Source organism: Aythya ferina (genome assembly GCF_964211825.1).
Source record: "Aythya ferina genome assembly, chromosome: 3".
Lineage (NCBI taxonomy): Eukaryota > Metazoa > Chordata > Aves > Anseriformes > Anatidae > Aythya > Aythya ferina.
In genome coordinates, this window is record NC_140298.1 from 1287359 (window position 1) to 1301201 (window position 13843).

General features: G+C 48.3%; 1 protein-coding gene across 2 annotated transcripts; it reads left to right on the forward strand.

The window, feature by feature from the left end:
• Positions 1 to 2092: 2092 nt before the first annotated feature.
• LOC311434350 (uncharacterized protein) lies at positions 2093 to 13842 on the forward strand. 2 transcript variants are annotated; one of them, XM_084514506.1, is made up of 7 exons: positions 2093 to 2174; positions 6281 to 7585; positions 9129 to 10043; positions 11574 to 11668; positions 12164 to 12331; positions 12810 to 12967; positions 13705 to 13842. In XM_084514506.1, exons 2-7 carry the CDS (start codon positions 6282 to 6284, stop codon positions 13810 to 13812), a joined length of 2748 nt encoding a protein of 915 aa, XP_084370632.1. In that variant the 5' UTR covers positions 2093 to 2174; position 6281; the 3' UTR covers positions 13813 to 13842. The 2 variants fall into 2 exon arrangements, with proteins under 2 accessions (XP_084370632.1, XP_084370633.1); XM_084514507.1 differs by lacking the exon at positions 2093 to 2174 and adding an exon at positions 2387 to 2597.
• The last annotated feature ends 1 nt before the right edge of the window (position 13843 follows it).

Genomic DNA, 13843 nt, shown 5'->3' on the forward strand with positions numbered 1-13843 from the left:
GCGATTTCAAATCCAGTCACAAAACACATTCGCTGAGGTGCTGCTTTTCAGTTTCGGGTGGTTTCTCTGTTTAATGGTTTTAGCACTAATAGCCTTCAATGGCAGATGCAGTCTTTGGGATGTGTTTGGACAAGAACAGTGAAACAGTTCATTTTGAAAACGTGAAAACAAATTGTTTTTGATTCAATTGCATTTTTTTTCCGTGTTGTGGAAAGAATTGAACAAAAGCTATGTAAATTAATGTATTTTTTTCAACCAGCCCTTGGTAGTGAAGATATATATGAATCACTGGAAAAACAAAGTCCCCACAGAAACTGTTTGTTTCACTGTTGTCCAGCCTGGCGATGTAGACGGACAGTAAAGTACCAAACGCAAGCGAACGAAGTCCTGGCAGCCAGCTTGAAACCATTTTCAGAACTGGGGCCCTGAAACCTGATCTTCTGGAAGATTTCAACAAAGCTGGCTTGCTTTCTCACGGGAACAAAATGCTTTCACACAACTTGCATGAACGCGCTGCCCTGAGATTTTAGATTTTCTTTTTGAGTGTCAGAAAACATTTTAAAGCCACTTATTTCCTCATTTCCCTGTTGTCTACCCATATTAGGAGAAATCTCCCATCTCTTGTCTTCCCTGAGCAAGATGGTACCAGGGCCACCTGTGAATCTCTCTTATATGAGGAAAACCAGAACAGAAGTAAAGGAGACATTGGTGGGTTTAGGAGTTAGGAGAATACAATAACTCAGTAACCTTTTAGAAAAGAATTTACTAACTTTTAGAAAAGGGGGAACTGAGAGAGGGAGTTAGGGGCAAGTAGAGATAGAGTGCTGACAGCATGAAATTAGGATGGTGCAAATTAATTAAAGCAAGAAGCTTTGGGCCCCTTTACCAAGGTCAGTCTCCTAATAAGAGTGTGAGCCCATCTTAAGAAACTGGTAGAAATTGGTCCTGCAGATGGACAAGAGCCAGGGAGCAACTGAGTGCGCAAAGACAAGAGGTCAAGGAGCGGTGACGAGGAAGAGTCATCAATCTTCATCCCCACGACCCCTGACGACCGCCATCAGAATACACTGCGCAAGTGCAGATGGGAGAAATTGGAACTAATTTTAATACGAAGCGGGGACAGGTTATGATTATGTATAGGCATAGTGTGAAACTTCATGCATATGTAACTCTTTACTGCATAAAACCAAGGCAAGTTGCCGCGTCAGGTGAGCATGACTTTGGCAGGACTACCCCCCGTGCTGCCCAGCACTGCATAAACATACCTACTTTACAATCTTACTGATTGTGGAGTCCGTTTTCCACAAGTCAGTTTCCTGAAAAAACAGCCCAGAAATAAGTAAGCTCTGGTCCTCAAAATCCTACTTTTGCCTGAGGTACTTTCTGCAGAATAAATCTGTAGGCTGGTCTGTATAAATATGTACAAGCAGGGGGTGCCTCTTACTCTGATAGCCCTGATTGTGGGGCTGCTTGTGGGGTGAGACTTGGCACATTCTTGTGCAGAAATACTTTAACAGCAGAAGCAGTCCAATGAATGGCTAAAACTGACCCTGCCTGCCATTCTGAGGAATCTGGCGCATCATGCTCGGGAGGCACACAGAGCATGTAACACTCAGTGTTGAACTGAGCGGTGAGAGGCCTCCCTGATGACCCTGGCTAAAGACCAATAAAGCCCCTCTCTAATTAGTGCGGCTGGGGTGCTGCTGCAGGCAGGCACCTCTGGGGATGGGACATGCAGCAGGGCAGGTCTCAGCAGGCAGGTGAGCCTGGGGCACGTTGTCCCTGTTCCCTGCCCATCAGATGGTTTGTTGCTGCCTGGTTGTGTTGGGTTGTGTTTTTGCTTGTTTGTTATTCAGCTGCTGGCTGCGGACACGCTGTCCTTGCCCAGCACGGCTCTTCCTCCCAGACACGACAGGGAAAGGGCAAAAGACCCTCGCCCAAGATGGCGGCCGGCTCCTCACATGCTGCTCCCTCACTCAACATGGCGGCAAAGCCGGCAGGCCGAGATGACGAAGCCAACCACGGCCATGTTGATTTCGGGCAGGCGGGCCGTACCATCACGCCGAGGTGGCGGGGGGGGCAAGGTGGTTCCTCCCGGGGGCGGTGCGCGGCCGGCTGCAGTGCGGCTGCCGCTACCCAGGCGGGGGGCCAAGGAGCGGGGCCCCGGCGGCAGGGTAAGGGCGGCGGGGAGCGCCGCCGGGGCCTGGGGGGGGGGGTGGCGGGGGCGCGGCCCCCCCCCCCGGGGCCCGCCGTGAGGGTGTCCGGGGGCCCCGGGAGCCGCCGCCCCTGCGGGGGGGGCTGGGCCGCGGTGCCTCGTGAGGCGTCATGGCGACGGGGCCTGCCGCGGGGGCGGCCGGGGGGGGGTTCGGGCGTTGTGAGGAGATTCTGAGGAGAATCGGGGCCGGGACGGATCCTGTTCTGTGGGATTCTGTTCTGTGACCTGTCATGTTGTTGTTTTTTCCCCCAGATACATGGGCATCCTTCGCTGCCTTCCTTTCGGCAGGGCTGTGCCATGTCACAGCAGTTAAGGCTCTGTCCCACTGAAGTTTCTACTTAAGCGTGAACGGTGAAAGTCAAGAAACAGCCCTGTCATAGAAGTACTTACTGTCCCTCTTACAAACACACGTTTCCTGTTTCATTTACTGTGTTAATTACCTTTAGTTAGAGCAGTGCTATTGAGTGTGTCATTGTGTCATACAAAAGTGGTGTGGCACAGAACAAATGTAAATCCTTCCTTGGGATTGGAGGCTGCTCTTGGGCTTTATTTTTGAGCACAGCTGGATTTATTCCAGTGGTTTTGAATAGAATACCGGAATTGAATAGCCATGGCTTTTGCAGTGGTTCATTCAGGCTAATTATGTTTTCTGGAAATGTTGCATACTTACAAACTCTTTAAAGTGTTTCTTTTTTTATTATTATTATTATCAGGCAAAAAGTTGAAAGAAGTTACAAACAAACTCTGAAGTTTCAATCTGTGGGAAAAAAAAAAAAAAAGTTGTTGCCATTTAAAATCTTCTCTCTGAAGTCAGCGCCTCAGGCCAGCAGTGTGCTGCCTTGTTGCAGAAGTAGCTTCAGGGTGCAGCAGGATGGTATTTTGTAGGGCTGTCAGCCTCCTGCCAGCTCTTTCCTGCCTCGGTGATCGGGGTGCCTCTGACAGTGGGGTGTGAGCCCTGCGCCCCTCAAGCGGAGCTCGGAGAGGGTTTTTTGGGGTGTGAGAAAACAGGAGGCAGCTGTAGGGTAACAGAGAGCGCTCCCCGTGCAGCACTGCTGCTTCTGCCCTGCTGAAGATCCCACGTCACCACCTGGGGTCTTGTTCTGCTGCGCCGTGGGGCTGGGGTGGTGCATTTCCAGTCCAGCAGGGAGAAGTGCTGGTTGTTTCCAGTTTGGGGCCGGCTCAAGCAGGAGACGGTGAAGCTCCAGGAACGCTTGCTTGATAGATGCAGTCGGGAGACAGGATTGTGCAGACCAGGGTGTCTTGTTCACGTAAATGGAGCGACAGAATGAAGCCTGATACTAATAATGGTGCTGGTGTCATCTCTTCTGTTCAGTTACTGGTTGTAATTTCAAGCTGATGTTAACTCGTAATCCTTAGAGTAAAATGTGTGCTTCTCTGTGATTCAGTAAGGGAATGATTTATTACATCTGTTATCCTTGTTTTTGCTGCCCTTGTTTTGGGGGGAGGGGGAATTGCTCACAAATCTTCTCTTGTCATTAAGTTTTAATGAAGTGTAAAAAGTAAGGAGGAAACTGCTTTCCTAATCCACTGGAAAAGCAGCTGCTCCCATACGCCTCAAAGGAACGCAAAATACTTAGAAACCTTCTACTGACTGAACTTTTGAGGAAGAACAAACAAACAAAAAAAAAAAACAACCCTTAGATGCTGTTCTGATACCGCTGGAACCTTGTGTGCCAATCTTAACCTCATGAAACGAAAACAGGAAAACCAGCTAGTCAGCAGGACGTCGGAAATGTCAAGTTAAATGTTCTCTCCGAGCAGTAACAAAAAGTAGTCACATCTTTTTCTGGGAGGAAAAAAAAAAAAAAAAAAAAAAAACTGGTGAGAACTGATCGATCTGTAGTGGTTTTCATTAGAAAGCCGTTTCGGCGTTGATTTAATCTAGAACCAGCTGAGCTAAAGAGATCGTGCTGGAACATACCTCTGCTTGGCTCAGTGTCAGATATCAGCGTTAGCTGGGTTCACATCAGTGTGTACTGAGAATTTATCACAGACAGGGATCTGAAAAAGGAGTAGGAGAAAATGCTCATTGATTGCCTTAAGCGCTACTGATCAGTGAGCTGCTCAGCTCTGGGGTCAGCTCTCAGACGGGAGGAAGGATATCGCGTTGGAAAACATGAAGAAGGGCAAGCCAGGCACAGATGGAGTGGCAGCTTTGGTGAATTTGTGGTCTGGGTGTAGGTATTAGCCTGTGGTCTGTGTTTGTTCCCCCAGCCTGCAAGTGTGCCATCGGAGCCACTGATACACAGAACGCCAGCACAGAGCTGGTGAATGCGGGTATGGGAGAGCTGGTGGGTTTGGAAGGAGCCTGCTTGGTCTGCAGGGACTGGGTGGTCACCTAGAGGCTGGGATCTGCTGGCCCCTGCTGTTGCTACGGGGTAGATGCAAAGTAGTAGGTAGGGCTTACAGCAGGTTGCAAAATTTCAGCCAAAATGAGGTGCAAAACAACAGCGCTGCGCATTTACTGACAAGGTTCTTTGCTGCCCAGAAATCCTAAGGCAGAGACTGTGATAATTATTGGACACTTGCAGGATCTGGATCTGAGCAGACCCTTTCTGACAGAATGTAGTTGGTGTTGTTTTGCACATCTCCCCATTTTCAGCTCCTGTGGTCTATTTCAGCACCTGCTTTATTTGTCTTCACTCTTTCTTTTAGCTACTTTTCCGAAGTCTTTTTCCTTTAATAACATTTTTGTTTTCTTTTTTTCTGAGTAAACATCTTTGAGGAGCGGGGGAGACAGAAGGTTGCACACTAGTGAGATGAGAAAGCTGGGATCCCGAGCAGACCCCTGCTTTGAGTGAGGCTTTTCACAGGAGCTCACAGAGGAGAGCACTCAGGATCAAACCCCAGCTGAGTACAAATGTTGAGGTTTTGCATAACTCAGGTGTGCAGGCACTTAAGGTTGAGTAGAAATCACGCCCGTTTCCCCATGAACGTGGCAGTGCACGTTCCTGTGACACTTAGAGGGGTCTTTAGAAAAACAGTTTAAACCTTTAAATGCAGTTCTTAAAGCGTTATTTGGGATGTCACTAGCTATGAATTACTTACTCCTGGCAGATTAGAAGATGATTATCCTCCGTAGTGCTTGCTGCAGCAGCTTGTAATAGGAAGAGCTTCTCAAGGCTCCCTCTTAAGCCTGCTATTCAAACCTATTCACTCTAGGCTACGTATTGTGTTCAGCTTCCTGGTGCTGTGCGTTGAAGATGCATTTGTCTTCTTAATCAGGCACTTTATATCTGCCAGGAATGTATTTAATATAATGTCAAACATAATTCAGATGAGAAGTGAAAGCAAGCACAGCGAGCCAAGCCCAAGCAGAGCCTTTAAGCAATAGCAGGCTACTTGGTCTATTTATTTTGGCCTAGTGTTCCTCCCTGGGTTGCGGATCTGTTGCAAACATGTGCTAAATAACAGGCATTCAGAAATTGCTGCGTCAGGAATATCAGCTTACAGTATCAGATCGGAACAGCCTGTGTTAGGGGAGCATCTAAAGACCACAGGAAGGGTGCTGGCATCATTGTCCATTGTGAGATTTATTGCTCCAGAGTTATCGGTGTCACACGTGTGGGAGTTGAGACAGGAAAGCCATGGAGCTCTCAGAGGTGCATTTTTGTAAGGACATGCAGCCTCTGCCCCTGAGCTGCTGGGAAAGTGCCAATTGTTCTTTGACAAATTGTCAGAATGTGAAAAAAAAAAAAACAAAAAAAACCTTCTGACCCTTCTGTTTGGCGACTGAGAAGGGGCAAGCAGTTTTGAAATATTTTTCAAATAAAGTGATACTACCTTGTCCAAAAAATATTTATATAAATTGTTTCTAGATATGTAACTTGTCCCTGTCAATTACCTGCATTTTTGAAGTGTGTTTGCTGATGACATTTACATTAACAGAACTAATCTTGAGGTCTTGCTATGTCTTTTATATGGGGAATTGGGACACAGCTCCACACAGAGCTTTGTATATAAGTGACTGTTTTATAGGAGTGAAAAGAAAACTCATGGAAGAAGGAGAGCAAATATTCAAACATTTATCTGTTTTTCTGGCAGGATGGAGAAGAAGAAAATTCTGATGAAATCCAAGGTTGCTGCTCCTAACCTCCTGAGGGCCCTGCATTCCCTGTACCGGTCGGGTCACCTCTGCGACGTGACAATTCACACGCAGCATCTGGGAGCTCAGGAGGAGTTTCTGGTTCACAAAGCTGTCTTGGCAGCTTCCAGCAATTATTTCAAAGGACTTTTCCTGCGTGATGAGATGCTGGACACCAAGAATTGCACAGTGACTCTACAAGACATTTGCATGGAAGAGTTCACCTCTTTTCTGGAGTTCGTGTACACCGCAGAAGTAGAGATTGAAGTGGAAAAACTGCATCGAATGAAGGTAATAGCCGAAAGACTTGAGTGCAAGGATTTGCTTGATGTTTGTGAAGAAGTGAGAGCAGAGGGCAAGAAGGGCTTAGATTTGAGCCTCCATCTGCAAGGTTGGCCATGCGAAAATGGTGGAGTACAGTGGCCTCACATCCAGCAGGAAGAGGACCGCGGAGGGAGCAGCTCTTCCCAAGTGATGGCAGTACCCATACAGGGGAAACTCTGGGACAGGCCAAAACATAAAAAGCTGCTGGCTGGTTACGAGCTCATTGAAGGCCAACCAGCAAGTCTGGAGCAGCAGGGCACTGCCTTTCCAGAACCAAAATCCAGGGCAGCAAAGCCACCAAAATGTAACAAGACAGATGCCAGAAGCAGCCTCAGCACGGGTGTCACTAGTCCCGAACACAACAGTCATTCTCCTGCAACTCAAACCAAGTCAAAGGAAGCCTGCGTAGTGATTAGCAGTACGCTGCCCGAGCAGTGGGAAGATGAGAACGGTTTAACTTCCAAATCTAGCAGTAAAACAGAACGTAGGAAATCACCGCGGCGCGTGGCGAAAGTCTTGCCACAGATGGCATGTGAGAAGTGCAACGCATCGTTCTGCGTTACCGAGCAGTACCGGTCACACATGGAGCTCCAGCACGGCGTGCATCTGGCTGTCAAGCACAGCTGCAGCATGTGCCAGCAGCTCTTCTCCAGCCACCAAAACCTCAGGCAGCATCACCTCACCATTCACGGTGAGGAGCGGGGCTTTTCCTGCCTCTTATGTGCCAAGAGGTTTAAGTGCCAGGAGGACATCAGCGACCATGTCCGGAGGGTACACAAGAAGAAGCAGGAGCCGCAGGCGTGCCCGTACTGCGACAAGGTCATCAGCTCCAAGTGTGGCCTGACGGTCCACATACGAACACACACAGGGGAGAAGCCGTACAAATGCGAGCGCTGCCCTGCCAGCTTTGCTCAGAGGTCTGCTTACAACACCCACGTCAGGTACAGTGTTCAGGGAGCGTGTGCATGTGCCTGTGTGTGCAGAGGAAAACGCATGCTGTTTCTGGGCAGCAGGATGAAAGCATTGCTGCTGAATGCTTCACTTCTAGAATTCCTTGGAGCTGATCAGAAGGGTGTTGAAATCGGCATAGATTTTTGGGGGGTTACTTCACCGGGCTCTCAGTCTGCGTTACGGGATTGAGGTTTCCGAACTGGGAATTCAGGCAAGCGCTTCCTGTTGAATCAAAGACATCTTGTGCAACTGGATCTCCCAAGTGATTTTGGAAGCCTCAAAGTTCAGTTTTTAAATAGGAACCTGGAAAGGACCAGCACCCGTTTAAAATGCACAAAAAATGTCTTTCCTCTTTCTCTAATGCCAGTGCTTTCTTGATTCTTAATATCTAATTCTCCAGCAATAGATTTCTTAATATCTAATTCTTATCTAAAAAATGGTAATACTAGTAATTCACTCCAGGATGGATTCCAAAATAAAGATTAAGGGAGCTAAATTATTTGAAAATACCATCGGATCAATCAAAAATCTGGTGAAATGGAGAAAGTGGGGATAAAAGAAGTTACAAGACCGGGTAACTCCTGGTGTCATAAAGTGTTAGAAGTTGTTCCATATTGTTCTTCTGCACTTCTGCTCTGTGCTTACCAGAGTAAATCCAAGTTGGGACTGTGCTTTACATTTTGGATTATCTGTAGTGCTGAAGGTAACACAGGTTGTGTGCCATAGGCCCTGAGTCAAATGATTTTAAACCTGTACCTGTTAGCCTTTCAAGCGTAGGCTCGGCCTTACATTGAGGGCACGCTTTAACTCATGCCAAATCCTGGTTTCAGGTAAGCGAGCCATAAGGACTGCTCTTCTCCGAGGCAAGAGAGCTGCTAGTATCTGGTCTTGTTATTTAATAATCAAAGGTCCACCAAGAGTACCTCAAACTGTATTTGATTTTTTTAAAAAAGCACGTGTTTATTCCATGTTTGGAGACTAAATTCATAGGGGGTGTAAGAGGCTCTCCAGCACATCCATGTACTGTAAGGCTCTGTCTGCTGTCCTGACGTGATTTCTGGCAGATTCATGCCTGACCTGCTTTGAGAACCTTGGCAGTTCATGGTCCATGTCCTGACTAGTGGTGAGTAGAGTTAATTGCCTTGACTGGTGGCTTATGAGGGGCTCTGTTCTGTTTTTCCATGTGGGTGGTTACTCTAGATTTCCCTTGTTTTCAGTCGTCAATGTCTTATGCTGCCCACCATGGTCTTGGAGGAAAATTTACAGTCCATCCTTGGTTGCTGGTCAGATGACAACTAAGTGTACTTGAGAGACTCCAACTTTGATGAACTCTGAGACATTTTGGTTTTGTTTAATTGCAAGATCCAACTCCTTGCAAAACTTCCCTGTGTGGCTCTCCCGCCGTGCTGTTAATTCTCAGAATGATGTGAGGAGAGGTTAAAAGGAAACAACCCTTCCTTCAAGACAAACATGCCTGAATTGAAACTATTAAACCTATTGAAGTTGTGCCCTGTTGTTTGTTTGTTTCAACAGAAAAATCCATGAATCTGGGCAAGAGAGGAAACTTTTGCCGGTCTGCTGGATGGTAGCTCCACCTGCATGCAGACCAAGTGCAGCGGGCGGCAGCGAAGACCCTGAGAGGGGGACGTGGAATGGGGCCTCAGAGGCTGAACTACAGAAGTGTGCTGAGCTCAGAGGGGCTGCAAGCCATGAGGAGGAACCTGCTCCTAAGGCAGACGGTAGCAATGAGCAAGAACAGAAGCAGAAGTATAAGGAAGCTGGAGCAAGAAGGGAAAAACTGAATGAAGAAGGGGATGAAGCTGCAGGTGAAATGAGTGTGAAGGGAGAGGAGGGGGTAGGTTATGAAGCAGGGTATTCAGAAGCTGAAGATGGTAATGAGGATCCCTGTACTGAGGGCGATGGGGGTGAAGAATGCTCTAATGAGAAGGATGCTGAAGAATGTGAATCAGACAAAGACTTCAAAATGAAGAAGGTAAATAAAAATGGGGTGAATAAGAAATCTGCCTATGTAATAACATGTGATAAGTGTAATGAGCAGTTCGTTTCCCGGAAAAAATATGTGGATCACTGCAGAGATGTCCATCAGTGCTTGCCCGGCAAAGTCTATCAGTGTGATGTCTGCAGCAAGTCGTTTGCTAGCTACAACAGCTGGAAGGAGCATCGAGCTTGTGTCCACAGTGAAGAAAGGCAGTTTGCCTGCACCCTTTGCAATGCCGCTTTTAAAAGGAAGAGAGATGTGAGGACGCATTATGTGCGGAAGCATGAGGGCAGAGTCAAACGCCCTCTCTGCTCCGTCTGTGGGAAGATCCTCAGCTCCCGGACAGCGCTTGTGTTTCATATGCGGACACACACAGGAGAAAAGCCCTACGAATGTGGCATTTGTCATGCAAAGTTTGCTCAGCCATCACAGCTTAAGATCCATACCAGGTCAGCCTCCAGTCCTGCTTCTCCCATTACTGCATGCCCAGCGCACTTCTTTTTCCTCCTCTGTCTCCCAGTTCTGAGTCATTCTCCCTCCGTGTCCTTATGACAGGAGTGCAGGGATAGGATGTGATCTGTAATCTGTGATTAATTGTTTTATGTTAAGGCTTTGTCTGCATCTGGTCATTGCATCAGTTTTGGCAGGGATTTTGAAACAGATGCTCTATCCGAACTTGTCAGCAAAAGCCAGTCACTTGAAACAGGTTTCAAAATCAGACGATGGCCCTCACTGATGAGAAGTAGCTGAAAAATGAGCCAAGGACTTGGAGACCTGAAAGGAGAGCCCTGCTTTTTCTGTGTCAGTGAGCCTTTTGGTATGGGATTTAATTTCTTCTGTGTGATACAAGAGCTGGACTTCTCATCTGGGCTCCCTCTGTAGTCAGCGTAACTAGATCGGGTGAATTGCTCCCTGGTGGGGTCCGTGCTAGATGTTTTCTCTCCCGGGAGGGAATGAATCATCCCATGGAATTTCCCATCTTTTTCCAGAGAGCCTAGCGGGTAGCTCGGAACAGGAGGTGAACTGCGGGAGGGCTAAACTGGGTGAGAGAAATCCCATCCTTTGAGACTGGGCCCGTGTGGTGGGGATGGTAACGTTTTTCTGTCTCCTAAGCATTCTTACAAAGATCTAAAAATTGTGAAGTGTGCTGATTGCAGAGTGATAAACTGCGGGGCTGTGTCAGCTGAAAGGCAGCGGGGCTGTGCTGTCACAGGGTAAGACGAGGCCTGAAATTGGGACAAATTGCAACAAAACAGTGACTCACGGGATTTGTGTTGGGTAACTGCCTGTCTCATATCTGCAGCATTCTGCCCAACAACTCAAAATCAGGCGTGATTTTGCAAATCGTGCTGCGTGGGCTGCAGTAAGGAAGGTCAGCACAACGTTAAGATGATAAGTCAGGACCTCTGGCTCAGACGTTCTTTGGTATGAGCTGGTTTAAAATCAGGCATCCAGCACGTGCTTGGAAAAACTTGCTTGACTTTTGCGCCTTTTGACTTGAACTGGGCAGGATATTCCATTTGGAAGCTTGCAAGCCAGAGGCACAGGGCTGTGAGGGATTACGGAGGGCGAGAACGCCACCCGCAGAGTCTGGAGAGAGCTGCTGCTGGCAGCGTGCTGGGGACGCTTGGGATGCGTTCAGATGGTAGCACGGCAGCAGCCTGTTGTCTTCCCCGTTGTCTCCTTTCCAGTACTTACACTGCAAACTGCAACCTGTGAGAGAAAGGTGGATTTTTCAAGGGCCTTAGAGTGAGGAAAAAGGTAAATCCTTAAACGAGAAAGCTTTACATAGCACCAGTACTGGTAAATGTTCTCTCTCCTGACTGAGCAGAATGTGTTTTTTCCCAGTGACCTTCATCTGACAAAACGAAGCGTGCATCCTGTACTGTGTAGAGCATAACTTCAAGCAGCAAGGGTGTCTTAAAAACACCCTGTGGGAGCCATTTTATTAACAGGCGTTTGTGTTTCGCTTCATTTAGGTCCCATACAGGGGAAAAGCCATACATTTGTGAAGACTGCGGGGCTTGCTTTGCTGATAAAGGGAAACTCACTGGCCACAAAAGGACACATACAGGTGAGCATTAAAGACTTGTGTTCCTTCCATTGCCTCCTGCTGCTGCCTGAAAAGAGAGAGTAGGGATTTGAAGGTGAATGATTTTTTGTTCACTAGCTCAGAGAAGAAACTTCCAAGTACTGGGAAGTACAGGGGTTGAAAGGCATATGAAAACTAACTTTGAGGTAGAGAATTGGAAGTGGCGGGGTGGGGCTGGAGCCTTGTGCGCTGAAAGCGTAGTTAAGGGTAGAGTGAGTGAGGGAGCATGGTCCCAAGGGACTTCCTACGCAGAGGGCCAAGGACAGCATCAAAGGATAAACAAAGCCACGAGGAACTCAAATAAACAAAAGCTTAAAATTGTGAAATAAGTAATTCTGGGGAGAAAAATATTTGAATGAGTAAAAAGCATCAGGAAGTTAAACATGCAGAAGGGAACCTTCTGCAGCTCTGAGCCAGGAGGGAGTTTTGGGTGCAGACTGCTGCGAGAATTCAGAGTGCCTTTTCCCTTGTTCTCAGGAGAGCGCCTCTTCAAATGCGACGTGTGCGGAAAGCACTTTGCCACCAATGAATACCTAAAATGCCATAAACGATGCCACATGGGTGTGAAGCCATACAAGTGTGAGGTCTGTGGGAAGACGTTCGGCTTGCGAGCCTCGCTGGCTCAGCACAGCAACGTCCATGCAGGTAACGAAACTGTCGGGGCTGGGAAAATGAACGGCACAGAATTTCGAGTCTGAAGTACTTCACAGTTGGGATGGTGACTTTTTTATTCCAGAAATACTGTTATAAGCTCCTTGAGTTAGGCAGTGAGGAGAAGCAGGACTCCTCACGATCCTGACTTGTTAAAAAGTGCAAGGTGCTGCCATATTGAATGGTGCTTGCACAGCAGACAGACAACTTGGTGCTGCTGGAGAATGTGACTGTAGTTGCTGCATTCCCCTTGCAAGAGCTGTGCTTAGGCTTTGCATCGCAGCCAGGGAAGGCTTAGAAACATTTATCACGTGGCCTTAGAAGCCAGGAGAAACATAGCTGGGGCCCTAGGTGCGCAGCTTTATCCCAGCATTCATCTTTTCAGCCTTCTGTATGCTTTTTTTTTGTGCTGAAATCCAGACCAGAAGAGCCAGCCTTCCAGGTCTCTGATTGCAGTTCCCTTGTTTTTCAGAGACCCGCCCGTACTTCTGTGAGCAGTGTGGGAAAACCTTCACCCAGCAGGGCGCCCTGCGGCGCCACCAGCGCATCCACACTGGGGAGAAGCCGTACAAGTGCCGGGCATGCGAGAGAGCCTTCACGGACATGTCCACGCTGCGCAGACACGTGGCGGTACGTGCGCCCTGCCTGCCTGCGCTCAGGCTGTGCTGGTGCTGATCGGAAATGTTAGAAATGATATCAGAGGCTTGCATAGTATCCCATAACAGTCAGTAGTTGTTATCAGTTCTGAAACCCCCAGACATCAAAGACTTCATACAAACACAAATAGCTTTCTTACTGACACCTCATGAGTAATTAAAACATTCCTCACCAGCCATTCACAGGGACAGTCACACCTATAGCAGTGTTAAGTTAATCTCGAAGAAGACAAAAAAAAAAAAAGGCTGTAACTGTTAGAAATAGAAGTCCGGAATAACAAAGGCAAACAGGTTCATAAATTTGAGGAGTATTTTCTGAAGACTTGATAAATTGACTAGAATGAGGGGGAGACTGGGACACACTGCATCTGTGGTTCAAGAATTAAATTGCCAGTGCAGGGCCCAGAGGCAGATAGGACTGTTCTTTATGGACACGAATTGTTAAAACATTCCTCACAGAAAGAAAAAGAAATCGGGGGACGAGGGCTGGGGGCTGGATCCCGGGGGAAGCATGGAGATGGTTTATTCAGGCGGGGGGTTCTGGGGAGCTGCTTTGTTCGGGATTGCGACGGGCGGCCTGCAAGCAGGAGCAGATCACAGCCACGGCCATAACCGTGACCATAACCGTGACCACACCCATAGCCATAGCCACGGCCATGGCCACAGCCCGGCCCGCTGAGCCGCCTCCTTTCTCCCCCCCTCCCCCCGCAGGTGCACGGCGGCGCGGCCCCGTGGCGCAGTTTCCTGGCGGGCCCGCCGGCGCGCCGCGCGCACAACTGGGCGCGCATCCGCCCGCTGCACGAGCCCGCCCGCGCGTGACGACGGAGCGCGAGCGAGCGCGCGCCGGGCG

Coding starts and splice junctions, on each gene's coding strand:
- LOC311434350 (XM_084514506.1), top strand. CDS start 6,282: ATGGAGAAGAAGAAAATTCTGATGAAATCCAAGGTTGCTGCTCCTAAC. Junction 10,044..11,573: donor CAGCTTAAGATCCATACCAG/GTCAGCCTCCAG, acceptor CGCTTCATTTAG/GTCCCATACAGGGGAAAAGC. Junction 12,968..13,704: donor CGCTGCGCAGACACGTGGCG/GTACGTGCGCCC, acceptor CTCCCCCCGCAG/GTGCACGGCGGCGCGGCCCC.